A 15,116-nucleotide genomic window follows, 5' to 3' on the forward strand; every position below is an offset into this window, starting at 1 on the left:
TTGCTTTTTGTTTCCTTTTTTTTTAATTTAAAGGATTTTTTTGTTTTGTTTTGTGTTTTTTGATAGATGAGGGTTACTACCAGGGTGGAAAATTTCAGTTTGAAACTGAAGTTCCTGATGCGTACAACATGGTGGTGAGTAGCCTGCGTTGAGCCTGTTGTTCTACTTCTCGGGCGGGGCTGCCTGTGACTGTGGCCCACCACTGGCGCAGGGCCCTTGCACTCCCCTCTGCGTGTGTCCGTGTGTGACTGAGAACTCCCTTCAGTATTTTGGGGTGAATGTCACTCATCAGCAGCGTTTCGAGTGTCAGCAGAGAATTCATTTATTCCACAAAAACTTACGAGTACTATGTACCAGGCAGCCTGCCTGTGTATTTTCTGTAACTCTTGTCTGCTAAAGTCTGGCACTGAAGAAAAAAAGCATTTAATAAAATGATCGTAGTTTTGTTCATGATATAACACCAAAATTCCAGAAGTCTATCAAATGTGTATTTTAGAATTTCAGAGAACAATGACTTGTAATTTTAAGCTATAAGTAATTTATACCTATAGTTTCATGTTAATAATTATACCAAATACCATTATATTATGTCTTTGCTTTGGGTGAACTTACAGACCAAGGAGAGATAAAGCGTAGAAAGTTGAGGAAGTGATAAAAATGGTAAGTAAAAGACAGTAGAGATACTGATCAATGATAGGAAACTACTTTTCCAGAGTTCAGAGAAGGGAAAGCAGTGATCACTTTGGGAAGTGGTCAGGGCTAGTTAAGCTTTTAGGGGGAAATTGAATTGGAGTCACCGTGTCATGGCCCAGAACCAGGGGAGGGTGTTACAGGTGACATGGAAATGTGGCGAACTGTGGTGAAAGTTGTGGACCTGAGAACTTACACACTGCAGAAGGCAGATGGACCAGGTCAACTGGAATGAACAGCTGGAGTTGGGGAAGAATGGGGAGAAAATGAGAAAACTCAGATGTGGGGGTTTGGTTGGGCATTTTCGATTTGACAGTGACAACTGGAGATTCTGAATAATTCCGTACCCCTGAGTTGGGGCATTAGAGAGGGCGTGTCTGCACCTCAGGGATGGGTGTGATGTGTCTCAGCCCAAACTGCCAGGAGTTGGTGTGGGCAGTGCGTGCTTGTCTTAATGGCGTGCACTATAGGTGTGTATCCTTCCTCACATGTTCTAACTAACCCTCTTGGTCCATCAGGTAGGAAAGCACGAGCTGATGGCGCTGCCATAGAAAAGGAGGCCTCACTCCCATCATGAGGATGTGGGCCTTGGGGACACTGTGCCTGCTACTTTGCTTGTAGGAAGTGTGTCCCCACTGCCTGATGAGTAAAGTTGCCCCTGACCCCAGCCACCTGGGCTCACTTCAGTGTCTGCAGCAGTTTTTTTCAAAGCCAAACCTTAATCTATGGAAATGGACTTTTTACTGGGCGACTCCATTTAGAGTTGTTTGTGAAATGTAATTTATGGGGATGGGGAAGAGTTGGCAGTCCAAGAAATTTTTAATTTGTATACAAAGACAGGAAAATACACATTTCCAGTCTGTCCATCCACCACCTGCTGGGACTTTCCGTCCTTCCCAAACCATACTGAGAAACCTGGTGACAGAGCGCTGCACACTGTCCGATGCGAGGTGGTTTCAGAGGCATGGTTTCAGTGCAGATGTTTAGAATTTGGACTCTGGTGGTTTCTGGAAACAACCAGGCATACAGTATTTAAAATTCTATATTTAGATTTGCTGCTAAATACTTTTAGATAGGCCATCTCTGTGGATTATGGAGTAATAATGTTAAAATTAAAGGGTGGTAAATTTATGACACACCATTCGGAAGCCATAGCAGGGATTTAAGTATCAGCTGATAAACTTACCAGACGAGTCATGAGGCATCAGAGAACCATTGTTTCAGGTGTATCTGGCATCATCTAGTAGCAGAGTTTCTTGTTTTCATTATAGGAAGAAAATGCAAAACAAAACAAAAAAAATACCAAGGAAGGACAGGCATGATTGACAGCCTCTGTGTGCCAGGTTACTTTATTCCATTCACATTACTTTATTCCATTCTTCTGATATTGCAGTGGATGATCTTTTTTTTTTTTTTAATTGAGATGGAGTCTTGCTCTGTCCCCCAGGCTGGAGTGCAGTGGCATGATCTCAGCTCACTGCAACCTCTACGTCCCGGGTTCAAGCCTCATCTTCCTGTCCTTGGGTGATCTTAACATTCATGTCTTTATACATTAGAAAGTTAACAACGTTAGCTTTGCCAATGTGGACAGCTGAATTGTTGAAGTCACTTCATGTCCAGGGCTGCCCAGCTTTTAAGCGTGTGCCCTTCTTACCACACAAGTGGTGAGAAAATGTTTGTCATGCTGTCCTTTCCCATTTGTGACTTCAAGAAATAGGAAGGAAAATGGAATAAAGAAGGACTTGAAAGCCACTGAGCCTTGAAGACTTGTTTCCCTTAGTAGTTGGAGACTGGCACAGAGGGTGAGATGGAGGGTAAGGCTTAAATTTTTTCTAGGATTTTCCTGTTCTTCTCTCATAGCTGCTATTCCCCAGCCCCCCTCCCCACTACCAGTCCCCATGGGAAAATAAACACATCATCCCACTGAAGCTTTTCTGAAGTTCTGTGTGCTGTGTTTGACCTTTTGCTCTCTTATGGTGATGATCTTACATTTTTCTATTTCCACTGCTGTCTCTTTTGGAAGTTTCATAAATGATGGACTGGTCAGATTTCATCAGGAATAAAACCTCATCTTCTCAAGCCCAGAAATACTGAGAACAGCTGGTGGCTCTGCATGAACCGTGTTCCCACCCTGCTTCCATAAGGTCCTTTCCTCTCCTCTCCCCAGCCTTTCCTCCTTATCTGCCTCCCCCGACTTTTTTTTGGAGACAGAGTTTTGCCCAGGTTGGAGTCAATGGTGCGATCTCGGTTCACCATAGCCTCTGCCTCCTGGGTTCAAGCAATTCTCCTGCCTCAGCCTCCTGAGTAGCTGGGATTACATGCATGCATTAGCATGCCTGGCTAATTTTGTATTTTTAGTAGAGGCAGGATTTCTCCATGTTGTAACCCCTCCATGTTACAGGCTGGTCTCGAACTCCCCGACCTCAGGTGATCCGCCCGCCTCAGCTCAAAGTGCTGGGATTAACAGGCATGAGCCACCGCACCCAGCTTTTTTTTTTTTTTTTGAGATGGAGTGTTACTCTTGTTGCCCAGGCTGGAGTACAATGGTACAATCTCAGCTCACCACAACCTCCACCTCTTGGATTCAAGCGATTCTCCTGCCTCAGCCTCTTGAGTAGCTGGGATTACAGGTGCCCACCACCACACCCAGCTAATTTTTATTTTTGTAGTAGAGATGGTGTTTCACCATGTTGGCCAGGCTAGTCTTGAACTCCTGACCGCAGGTGATCCGCCCACCTTGGCCACCCAAAGTGCTGGGATTACAGGTGTGAGCCACTGCACCCAGCCTTCTGTCCCCTTCTCGTGTTTTCTTCCTGTCTGCTTCTCATTCAGGCAAGTGTGGGGCAACTTCCTTAGGGGCTGTCATATGTCACTGGTGTCCCCATCAGGGAGTCTCCAGGGGACCATTAGGGTGTGGCAACTTGGTTGAACATAAAAGTAGTTGCATTTGCCATGTTTATAATGAATCATTACTTACAGACTCTCCCGAGCATCTCTTTCCCACTGGGCTGTAAGCCCTGAGGGAGTACCAGCTGTCTTGCCCACACTTTGTTTCCAGTGTGTAGCCTGTGCCTCCCACACTAGGCAAGAAATACAGACTGTCCAGTGGTTGCCCCCTCTCTGCACCCCGTGAACTTAACAGTGTAAAAAAGAGATGAAATAATTCAACCAATGTAGGAAGATCTCATAGGCAGGCATTCAGGATAGAGAGTGTAAGGGCTCTCTCTGAGGGTGCCACATGGGCCAGTGAGAGCAGACACAGCAGTGGCCAGTGTGGAGCCTAGCGGTGGGCTGGGGCTTCTCAGGGTGCCTCTGCTTCACCGCCATGACTGACGTTACACAATTTCTGTACTTCATAAGGACTTATCTCCTAAGAGTTATAGTTCTTGCAGTGAAGGTCTGTTATTAAGACTATGAATCTGGAAAACTTTTAGTAAAGTTCATCATTATTTTAGAATAAACTTTCGGGGCCGGGCGCGGTGGCTCAAGCCTGTAATCCCAGCACTTTGGGAGGCCGAGGCGGGTGGATCACGAGGTCAAGAGATCGAGACCATCCTGGTCAACATGGTGAAACCCCGTCTCTACTAAAGATACAAAAAATTAGCTGGGCATGGTGGCGCGTGCCTGTAGTCCCAGCTACTCGGGAGGCTGAGGCAGGAGAATTGCCTGAACTCAGGAGGCGGAGATTGCGGTGAGCCGAGATTGCGCCATTGCACTCCAGCCTGGGTAACAAGAGCGAAACTCCGTCTCAAAAAAAAAAAAAAAGAATAAACTTTCAAAAGAAAAATGTCTATTTGGAATCCCCCACCCCATATCCCAACAGCTAAAATTCAGATTTTCTTTGTGTTTTTGTCCCTTTGTCTCTGAAATATAAGTCCTAGCCTGAAGCCTGCCTTGTAACTTGCCAGGTTAGAAACTGGCCAAACTGATGTGGTAACATTTAGTGAGACCCTACATTGTGCCAGGCTCCGTGTCAGACGCTGGAGGCCAAGGATGGGAACTTGGGACCTTTTAAGAATTCCAGACTCGGGGGAGACAGACACTGACATGGTAGTATGGAGCCTGGGTGGTGATGTGGGGAATAGCTGTTCCTCAGGCTAATGGTCCGTCCAGAGGAGGAGCATGTGGCATGGCCTGGGGGTGCCTTGGAGGAGGAGGGAGCCTTAGCCCAGACCCCACCTGGCCTGTGGTGTCACACAGCCCTCAGGCATGTGGTCAGGAGCTGGTTGGAGGAAGCTGTGTGCTGCAGCAGGAGAAAGGATTGGAGCTCTTTGTTCTTGGCTCTAGTTTCCTCCTGGAAGTGAAGATGCCACGTCTCCTCACATGTTGTTGGCCAAATCAGATTACCTGGTCATGGCCAGCCCGGAGGGACTAAGGAAGGGCTGTTCTGCCCTGGGCCGTAGAGGAGGAGAGCCGGAGACACTTAGCAGTGACGACCACCACAGGTGACACTTGAACTCCCACTCACCCTTCTTCTTCATATGAAATTATAAGACTTTGTAGGAAATTGAGACAACACAGCCATGCAAAAATAGAATATTAATCACCCGTAATCTCTCCACCCAGAGAGGATCACCATGACTCTCTAATGTCTGCTGCAGACAGTATAAATCCCACATACCAATGGGGTAATGCTACGCATAGCCTGGTAACTCAGGGCTTTCCCATTATAATACGATGGATATAATGCATTCATGTCAGTCAACGCACAACTGCATCATCATTAATAAGAGCACTTCTTTGTATGATGTGTCATTTTAAACCAGTCCTTTATCATTGGTCACTGGTTGACCAACCTTTTGTAGTATAAAGCAGACTTTCCGTAAAGGGCTAAGTAATAATTATTTTAGACTCTGTGTACCACATATGGTTTCTGTCCTATATTCTTTTTTTTTTAACAACCTTTTAAAAATGTAAAAACCAGTCTTTGACCCTGTGAAAACAGTCCCAGCCTGGGTATGGTCTGTAGGCTATGGTCTGCTGCCCCAGAACAAACAGGGCTGTGAGGTGAGTCCGGGACATGCATCTTAGGTCTGTCTGCCTCTTTCCTCTGGATCAATTCCTAGACATGGCATTGTGGGTATTGAGTAACTGATGCTCCATTTTAAGGTTCTTGATAATCCTATTAAATTACCTTCCAGAGAAGAATGCCAGTTGGCATCCTTACCATCAGTGTTTGAAAATTCCCTTTCCCTAACCACCTACCAAGGTGGAGTATTTGCCTTTTTGTTGTTGTTGTTGTTGCCATGTTGGGAGGAAATGGTATCTCATTTGATATCTGATTGTCATTTCTTTTTTTTGAGAGCTCTGTCACCCAGGCTGGAGTGCAGTGGCACAGTCTCAGCTCACTGTACCCTCTGCCTCCCAGGTTCAAGCAATTGCATTTTCATTTCTTTTCTTTTTTTTAATTTGAGACAGAGTATCACTGCCGCCTAGGCTGGAGTGCACTGGTACGATCTTGGCTTACTGCAACCCCCACCTCCTAGATTCAAGCAATTCTCCTGCCTGAGCTTCCCGAGTAGGTGGGATTACAGGAGTGCACCACTGTGCCCAGCTTATTCTGTATTTTTGGCAGAGATAGGGTTTCACCATGTTGGCCAGGCTGGTCTCATCCTGACCTTGTGATCTACCCGTCTCAGCCTCCCAAAATGCTGGGATTACAGGCGTGAGCCACTGCGTCTAGCTGCATTTTCATCTTAAGTTGGATGCTCAATACTGTTTCCTACTAATTAGCTCTTTATATTTTTTATGAGCTGTTATTATGTCCTTTGCCTATTTTTCCATTGGGGATACTTGTTTTTCCCCAATGGAAAACGCTAGTAGCGTTCTTTTATGTAAAGTATGTGAGACTTTTTTCTTAGCTTTTTTTAGCTATGCTATAAATACTTTCTTTGTTTTGCATTTGTCATCTTTAGTTGTTGTACAAATTTGGTTTTTTTGTTTCGCTGTTTGAGTTTTGTATGTTATGAAATGCTTAAAGCCCAAGATGATCATCTGCATTTTCTTCTACTCCTCCTATAATTCTCTTTTATGTTTAATTTTAATATATCTGGAACATTGCGTTTTTCCACATGGGTAGCCAGCGGCCCACTGAATAACCCACTTCCCTGTTGGTTTGAAAGTCCACATTTGTCATAGATTAGACTCCTGGCAGAGTGAGTGATGGTGGCCGTGCCAAGCACTGAGGGGAAATGTGGGAGGGCTGGGCATTTCTTGCTTGTCTAGCTGTGGGCCACTGGGGTTGGGGGGAAGGGGCTATGGACCCAGTTTAGTTTGGAAAGTATATGTGTCAGAAGCCAGGTGCAGAGTTTTGCCATTTGTTCTGGAACCACAGTTAAAAGAACCATTGACAAAAGCAGGCATCTGTGTTAACATCAAACTGCGGAAGGTGTGAAAGGGACAGGAGGAAGGGCAAATACCCGCCAAGCCTTTGGGAGATGTGGGTAGTACAGGCTGGATGGTCATGTGCGAGGGCCTCTGCAGAAGGGGCACCTGCTTGGGAGGGAGAGTGAGTTTGCCAATTTTCTAAGTTGATGCAGAAACTGAGAGTTGGTGACTCGGCCTAACACTAGACTGCCACTATCCAGTGACTCAGAGGGGTGCACACAGCCCTGCCCTGAGTGGCAGTCTGCAGCTCAAATGCCTCTGGAAGGGAAAGATGCAGTTCCTCCTTTCTATTAAACGCATTCTCATTTATTTGTAGGAAAGCACAATGTGAAATGTATTTAAACTCATTCTGAACCTAAATTCTGTGTCCTCAGACATATGCATTTGCACTGTCAGTTTAATCTTTTTTTTTTTAGTCTACTGATTTTGTAGTATTTTGAAATTAGAAAGAATACTCATTAGGGTGTTGAAAAAGTATTTTTGCTTTATACAAATAAATGAAAAGATGAAACTGTAAAAGTTTACTGGAAAGTTAAAGAGGATATTTGGATAATGAAGTATTTTCTAAGTGTGGCATCAAAGATAAAAATTTGATTACAAAAATAAAAAACCTCAGAAATATCATAAATAAAAATTAATAGCAAATGATAAACAGGGAACATGTTACCCATTTCACAAAGGGTTGATTGTTTTTTGAGATGACCTTTCTGATGAGATCCTGTGATTTGACACTTACTGCATATTAACCAAGGAGACTTGCTGTGGGAGGTCCTGGAGCAGAGACCCTCTCCCTCACTGTAGGTTGTGTGTGTGGGGGGTGTGTCACATCTTCTGAAGGACACAAGCAGTGTACCAGAAGCTAGGGTTCTGACCAGCAGATCCTCTTCCTGGGCTTCATCCGAGGAGACATTTCATCCAGAGTGTGAGCAAAGATTTGGGCATTTTTTGATAGAGCAGGGCTGGGAGAAGAGGGAGCAACCTAAGGACCCAGAGGTAGGCAAGTGCTTGTTAAGCGCAGGCAGGACTACCATGGAATGCAGGATGTCATCTGAAATGATGGCAGAAATAACTAAAACATATGTAGCACAGCTTTATTCTATAAAGAAAAATTAGTATATTGCAGGCGTGAATACATGTACATCAGGTGTCACATTATTTCTGGGTAGAGTTATGATGGAGGAGTATATGTATTCTTACATAAAAAAACAAAAGTGAAAGACAACGTAATTTATTATGTATTTATATCTATTTATTTTCATTTTTGTTGTCCTTTTCTCTGAGTATGGATTGCCTTTGTAATAGAGAAATCTGTTGTTTTGTTTTCTGGTTTGGAGGCAGGGTCTCACTCAGTCACCCAGGCTGGAGTACAATGGTGCAATCATAGTTCACTGCAGCCTCCAATTCCTGAGCTCAAGTGATTCTCCCAGCTCAGCCTCCTGAGTAGCTGGGACTACAAGCAGGAGCTACCATGCCCAGCTCATTTTTTTCCTTTTTCTCTGGAGAGACAAGATCTTGCTGTATTGCCCTGGCTGATCTCTAACCCTTGGCCTCAAGCAGTCCTCCCACTTCAGCCTCCCAAAGTGCTGAGATTTTTTCTCCTGGATATCTGTCGTTAATTATATTTTCTCCTCTTAGGTGGCCTCCCACCGTGCCTGACCTAGAAAAATCTTAAAAGAACTTCATCCAAACCTGCCAAGTCATAAATGATGTTGATATACTTTATCCCCACAAATTCATTTTCATTCTCTTTCTCCCTTTAAGTATAACATGGACTAGGGCTTTCACCTAGGAAAATGTATGTGACAGTAGCATCTTCAGAAAAATCCATCAGAGGGAACAGGCTGTTCTTGTAAGTAGCAGTAACTTTCAGCCATAGTTAGCAACTTTTGGTGCAAAGGCCTCGGGGGCTTCTGGTTTGATTTAGGCCAGAGGATGCAGAACTATTCCCTAGAGTGCACTGTGGACACCTGTAGTCTCAAACCCAGGGGGTATGGGAGGTGACAGAGGTCCAGTCACCAGCACTATCAGCCGGCAGGACACGTGGGGCTTGTAGAGAGGAGCTCAGAAGCCCACGGGCATACTCGCTGCTGAGCCTGGCCCTTGCGGATGCAGCACGTTGATATATGCCTCGTAGGTGAGGTGAGCGAGTATTCAAGGTTGAATACATGCCCAGGGAGTCACATGGCACACTGAGTAAGCCATGAAACAGCATCTAGACAGGGGATGTGGTAAGGCCCTGGCCTGGAGATCTGATTCGCGGAGACTGTTGGTGTGATCTCTCTCATTTTCTCTGTGTTGCAGCCTCCCAAAGTGAAATGCCTGACCAAGATCTGGCACCCCAACATCACAGAGACAGGGGAAATATGTCTGAGGTGAGTTTCTCGTCTTCTCTTTCTTCTACATTTATGAGTGTCGTGTATGAGCGTCGGGCTCTTAAATGTGTTGTCTCCTCTGAGAGAAGACTTTGAAGCATGGCCAAGATTAGGAAGGGCTTAGACTCAGCCGAAGTAGCTGTGGTTGCCTGCCTGCTCCCAAACCCTACCCTACCTTCTGCCAACAGACCAGTGTCCTCTGGTAGCCCTCTGGGGGCCACAGCCCTGCTACATTCTTAGTGCAGCTTCCTTGCCTTTCCAGGATGGACCCCTGGAGTCCCTTATCTTGTTCCACTCCTATTTAAATGAGAGACCACATTCTCTCCATGTGGCTGATTTTAGCTAAGATGAGAAAATAGGATTAATGATAGATACCTAGGAGAAAAGATGTAGATGGCAGGCTTAAGACGACCTTGGGCACTTGTATTTAAGCTGCCCTCTCTACCAAAACAGTCCTAATAGGTGTCATGGCACTTAGGGCAGGCAGCCTTTTGGAGCTTCATGTCTGCTGTGACTTGTGTCCCTGATCCCCAACATGACAGAATGTCAGGGGTCAGTGACCTCTCCTCCTAAGTTTGCTGGAAAAGATGTATAGGTGGGTTGGTTTTTAAAATAAGTTTCACATTTGGGCTTTATTTTTCCTGCACTTTGTCCCTTTCATTACTTTAAGGCAGCAAGGTTGATTGCAGGGGCTTTGATACCAGACCACGTGGACCCGAGTCCAGCCCCGCCCCACTTGGGGCAGCTGAGACTTCAGGCTGGTTATTTACCCGTATGTACCTCACACTCAGCCAGTTTGGAAAGTAGGCATGAAGCGTTTCCTTAGCACGTTTCTCCTACTTCCAACATGAAATATGATCAGTGGCCTACGTCAGTGCTCATGCTCAACCTCCGCATCTCTTTTCTTTTGTTCCTCTCTCCTAAGTAAACACGAATCACCTTTGAAAGGACATGTGTGAGCCATGGCTGCTGGAAACCTTACAGCAGGATGCCTTTCTCTTCAGAAGTACAGTTAGTGCCCATTTGCCCATTTTATTTTTGTATAGACTGCTCCCTTTCTTCACTATCAGCTTCAGTTTTCACAGATAGTTGGAAATACGTTTTACCAGGCATACCTTTTTAAAAAGCATCTTCCCTTTTACATACCTGTCCTTTACGTGTTGAAACGTCAAAATTCCGTCATCATTGGTTGCAGATTATAAATGCATTTGGTCCAGGCCCCCACTACCCCGATTCCTCCTGTGCTTGCAAGGATACCTGGCTTGCTTTCTGGGGGACCACACTCTGCTTCCCTGTCTTGCCTGTGCCTCAGTCAGAACTGGGTCCAGAATAGGAAGCTCTGTTGTCCTTTTTGCCATCTTCTGGGAAATCAGATGATTAGCAAAGCCTAACAGGGATGAATAGATGGTATCCTAATACAAAAGCCAGAAATCTTGAGGGAAAAGATTGTCAGATTTGACCACATAAAAATTAAGAACACAAAATGGAAGGAGAAATGATTAACTGGATTAACATCCTTGGTATGTAAATAGTCCTTACTATTCATTATAAAAAAGATGGATACTTCCTCTGGAAAAATGTGGCATTGGCTACAAATAGGTGATAAGGAGAAATAGAGGTGGGCAGTAAATATCTGAGGAGGTGTTCACTCTTAATCAGTAACCAGAGAAAAGTGCGGAAGCCATGAGGTGCGGCTTACCCCAGTCAGATTGGCAGGCACAAGTCTAATCAGTGGTAAGCCACATCTCATGGTTTTCTTGCAGGGGGCGGGTGACAGAGAGTGAACAGGCTCTCTCATTGTTGGAGGGTGCCTATATTTGCACACCTTTCATTGGTCCTTCAGTCATGCAGACTGCCTTTAACTTGTATGTACCATTAGACTTGTCAGCTTCACTTCTAGGGATTTAATCTAAGGAAATAATGTGCCAGATTGATGTGCAGGGACCACCTTGTTAGTGAAAAGCAGACGGTGTCCAGTGGCAGGGTTGTGGTGTGTTCTGAATAAAGGGAAAGAAAAGCCCAGCCACCCCTCTGGTTTGTGGTGACCTCGGCTCTTCCCATAGTGGGACTGATTGGTGCCTGGTGCTCCATGGGCCTGCCTTTCATTTCTGGCGCACAGGAGCACTTTCCTCTTACAGAGAGAGTTGCTCTGGTTCCACCTTGTCATACCAGCAGGGGCCCTCCCCTTGCTCTGGCACATGGTCAGAGGCTCCATGTCAGTGGGATTGGAGGGCCCAAGTCAAGAGCTCAGTTTAAGCTTCTCCTAGAGCCCAAGCTTCTGTTCCAGCTCCTGGTGTGTCCTCTGCCTCCTTGAATAATAATATCTCTAATAGCCAAGTGTCTCTGTCTCCTGAGCTCTCACTGGGACTATCCTCTGTGAGGCCAGGCTAGAACTTCCTCAGTACCTGGGGGCATTGCACCCCTGATGAGCCTCACTGCTGTCCAAACTGGTGGCCACCACATGCTGGGCTGGCCTTGCCTCCCCATTACCTGCTCCAGCCAGATGCTAAGCCATCCTGCTCTGCCTGTGCTGTCAATGGCAAAGCTCAGAGTGAGCTTCCTTCCCCTTCATTCAGCTAATATTGATTGAGCCTAGGCACTGGCAGAGCAATTAGCATTCCCTGCTTTTATGGGTGAAACAGGCATTCAACAAATAAATGCCAAATATATAACTGAAGGTTGCATTAAGATCTATATAAGAAAAGGATTAGCTAGATCATTCTAGTAACAAAATATAGCCACTAGGATTTGACTTGGTTCCCAAAAAGTTATTCAAAAGTTGGCAATTCAGATCTATAAGTCACCAATACCTCTGTAGGGTAGAAAGACATCCAGCCAGTTGGTAGGGTACATGATTTGAGTTTCCCTTTTTTTTTTTTTTTTTTGAGACAGAGTCTTGCTCTGTCGCCCAGGCTGGAGTGCAGTGGCACAATGTCAGCTCACTGCAACCTCCGCCTCCTGGTTTCAAGCAATTTTCCTGCCTCAGTCTTCCAAGTAGCTGAGACTACAGGTGCGTGCCACCATGCCCGGCTAATTTTTGTATGTTTAGTAGAGACGGGATTTCACCATGTTATTCACCTCGTGATCTGCCGACCTTGGCCTCCCAAACCAAAGTGCTAGGATTACAGGCATGAGCCACCATGCCTGTCCTCTCTTTTTTTCTTTTTAAGGAAGGGTAAAAGTAAACTTTAATCATCAATTTAAGGTTAGTTATCTGTTTTTTTAATCTGATCTTCATAGACAATTAAGATTATAACTTTGATTCAAACTCTACCTACTTTTATCCTGATCTAAATTGATTTACGTGAATTTAAAGACTCTAATTCAAATAAGTTTATTAGAGGTAACAAGTGTAGCCTGTAAAGCCTGATATTTTATGTGCAGATCAAAGCCACAGCATAATAAAATAATTCAACAAATGTAATTTTATCTCCAGAAGGAAACTTGGCAATAAATTATACTTTTTCAAAATATGGGATGATCATTTAATCTTTTTAAAATTATTTTAAAAATTTTTTTACTTTTTAAGATTGCTGTGAAAATGCCAGTCTTCTCTGTATCATCCCAGTTTGAGCATATGTGCTGTGGAAGTGAGCACTGGAATGGTCATTTCCATGCGAGTATATGAGGTACCTTTGCAGCCGGTAGACAGTAATGACCAGGACTCTCAGGTACTAGCTTCAGAAATAGGGCCTCACCAAACCCCTGAGTCCTGGTGTGCCTTCCCTGAGCATGGGCTCCCCACCTAAGGACTGACTGATATCCAGAATTTTGGATTAATCTTTAAACTCAAGCTTTTTCTTTGGAACTTAAAAAAAAGAAAAAAAAAAAAAAAGGTTACTAAAATGTCGTATGCTGGGAGCTCCTATCATTGTTAACTTGCATCAGCAGTGTTTCAGAGCATCGGTGCCAGTAAGCTGCCCAGGTTGGAAGAACAACACTGTTCATGAGGCGTGTGCCCTTGGGCATGTCTTCTCTGTGCCTTGGTTCCCTCCTGTATGAGACAGGGAAACAGTGGTACTTCCTCCACAGGTGGTTATAGGCATTAAGTCAATTTAATGGCACAGCACCTGGGATTGTGCCTGACATACACATAATAAGATAAAAGCTTCTGTTACTCCTGTTGTCATCTTGTCATTTAGTTGCCATTGTCATTTTCTTTTTGAGACAGAATAGTCCTCACACTCTTCCCAGGTTGGAGTGCAGGTTTGAGGGTACGATCACAGCTCACTGCAACCTCGAATTCCTGGACTCAGACAGTCCTCCTGCCTTCGGAACTACAGGCGTGCACCACTGTGCCTGGCTAATTTTTAATTTTTAGTAGAGACAGGAAATCCCTCTGTTGCCCAGGCTGATCTCAGTCTCCTGGGCTCAAGTGATCCTCCCACCTTACCTCAGCCTCCTGGAATGCTGGGATTACAGGCTTGAGCCACCACACGCAGCCACCATTGTCATTTTCTGAATATTAAATTGACAGATTTTCGTTATGTGTTATTTTAAACATGCTTTTTCTTTGCCCAAAACTTCCATGTCAAGTATTACAACAAATAGACACACATAACACAAGACATTATAATTGAATATGTTTATAACCTTGGAGGTAGAAATGCCTTCCTCAGCAAGAGGGAGCGGACAAGCCACAGAGGAAAAGATGGGTTTGATAAAAAGTATCTCCTGCATGGCATAGGTGAAGATAAAACACATACCGAGAGGACTAGTCGGCAGCATGCAGGGCGCCCATGACCGCTCCTCACTAACCACTGTGTGTTACTTTTCTTTTTTAGTTTACTGAGAGAACATTCTATTGACGGCACTGGCTGGGCTCCCACGAGAACATTAAAGGTAGAGTCTGTGCCTTGATCATAAGTTGTCCCTGTGGTCCTCTCCCTGCAGTAGCCAGCCTCCTGAGAAAGCAGCACATGTCCTTACCTGTCACATCCACACCAGTGGCCAGGCACAACCTGCCTCCTCTTCTCCCTGCTGCGTGGGGCTACTTAGTCACTGACCTCAGTCAGTTTGGGCCAGATGAGCATCCTTGTCAGCTTTGCCAGGCACCATTCTAGAACCAGAGATAGGAGCTCAAACTGCAGGTTTCACGGCCAAACTACTCGCCACATAGGAAACCTCATGGCCACCATTCATTTAACAGGTATGTCTTGAGCTCTTCAGCCCACTAGATGTTGGAGAAAGAACAGCAAACTGATGTGCAGACTACTCCCTATGGCCAGAGACGACCATCAAGTGTTGGGTACCTAACACCAGGCAGGGACCCTAGGGGAACAGCACAGGAAAGGGGGTTTTGGCTCAGGTCCAGCATCAGGGGACACTGCAGACTGCATGCAGTACTGACTCAGCTCCTCCGAGCTGTAGTCTCTGCCACTGTGGGCAGCCCACCCAGTCTTTTCTTAGCCTCTCCCCATGCTCTAGGAATGTCCTGCCCTCTCAGAACTTTCCCTCTGCAGGCCATGCCTCTACCTGGAAGGCAGTCCTCTCCTCTAGCCCTCTACCTGGCAGGCTCCTGCTCCCCTCAGGCTCAGAGGCTGTCATTGCCTCTGGAGCCTCTCCTCCCAGGGTGGGTGATCTGGGGAACCCATCTCGTGGACAGTGCTGGCCTGCTGCCCTGCCCACCTGTCCACCCCCCTTTCTCAGGTTGAGGGCTCATCTTTA

At 45.4% G+C, this 15,116-nt stretch overlaps 1 protein-coding gene across 5 annotated transcripts in view; it reads left to right on the forward strand.

Moving 5' to 3' along the window:
- Positions 1-15,116, forward strand: part of UBE2F (ubiquitin conjugating enzyme E2 F (putative)) — an 80,522-nt gene that overhangs the window by 50,528 nt on the left and 14,878 nt on the right. For all 5 annotated transcript variants that reach the window (XM_035306203.3, XM_002749956.6, XM_054258086.2 and 2 more), the window contains 3 exons: positions 67-134; positions 9,379-9,449; positions 14,234-14,291. In XM_035306203.3, the coding sequence (XP_035162094.1) occupies positions 67-134; positions 9,379-9,449; positions 14,234-14,291 (197 nt within the window). The remainder of the gene's footprint in view (positions 1-66; positions 135-9,378; positions 9,450-14,233; positions 14,292-15,116) is intronic.

Source organism: Callithrix jacchus, chromosome 6, assembly GCF_049354715.1.
Source record: "Callithrix jacchus isolate 240 chromosome 6, calJac240_pri, whole genome shotgun sequence".
NCBI classification, from domain to species: Eukaryota; Metazoa; Chordata; class Mammalia; order Primates; family Cebidae; genus Callithrix; species Callithrix jacchus.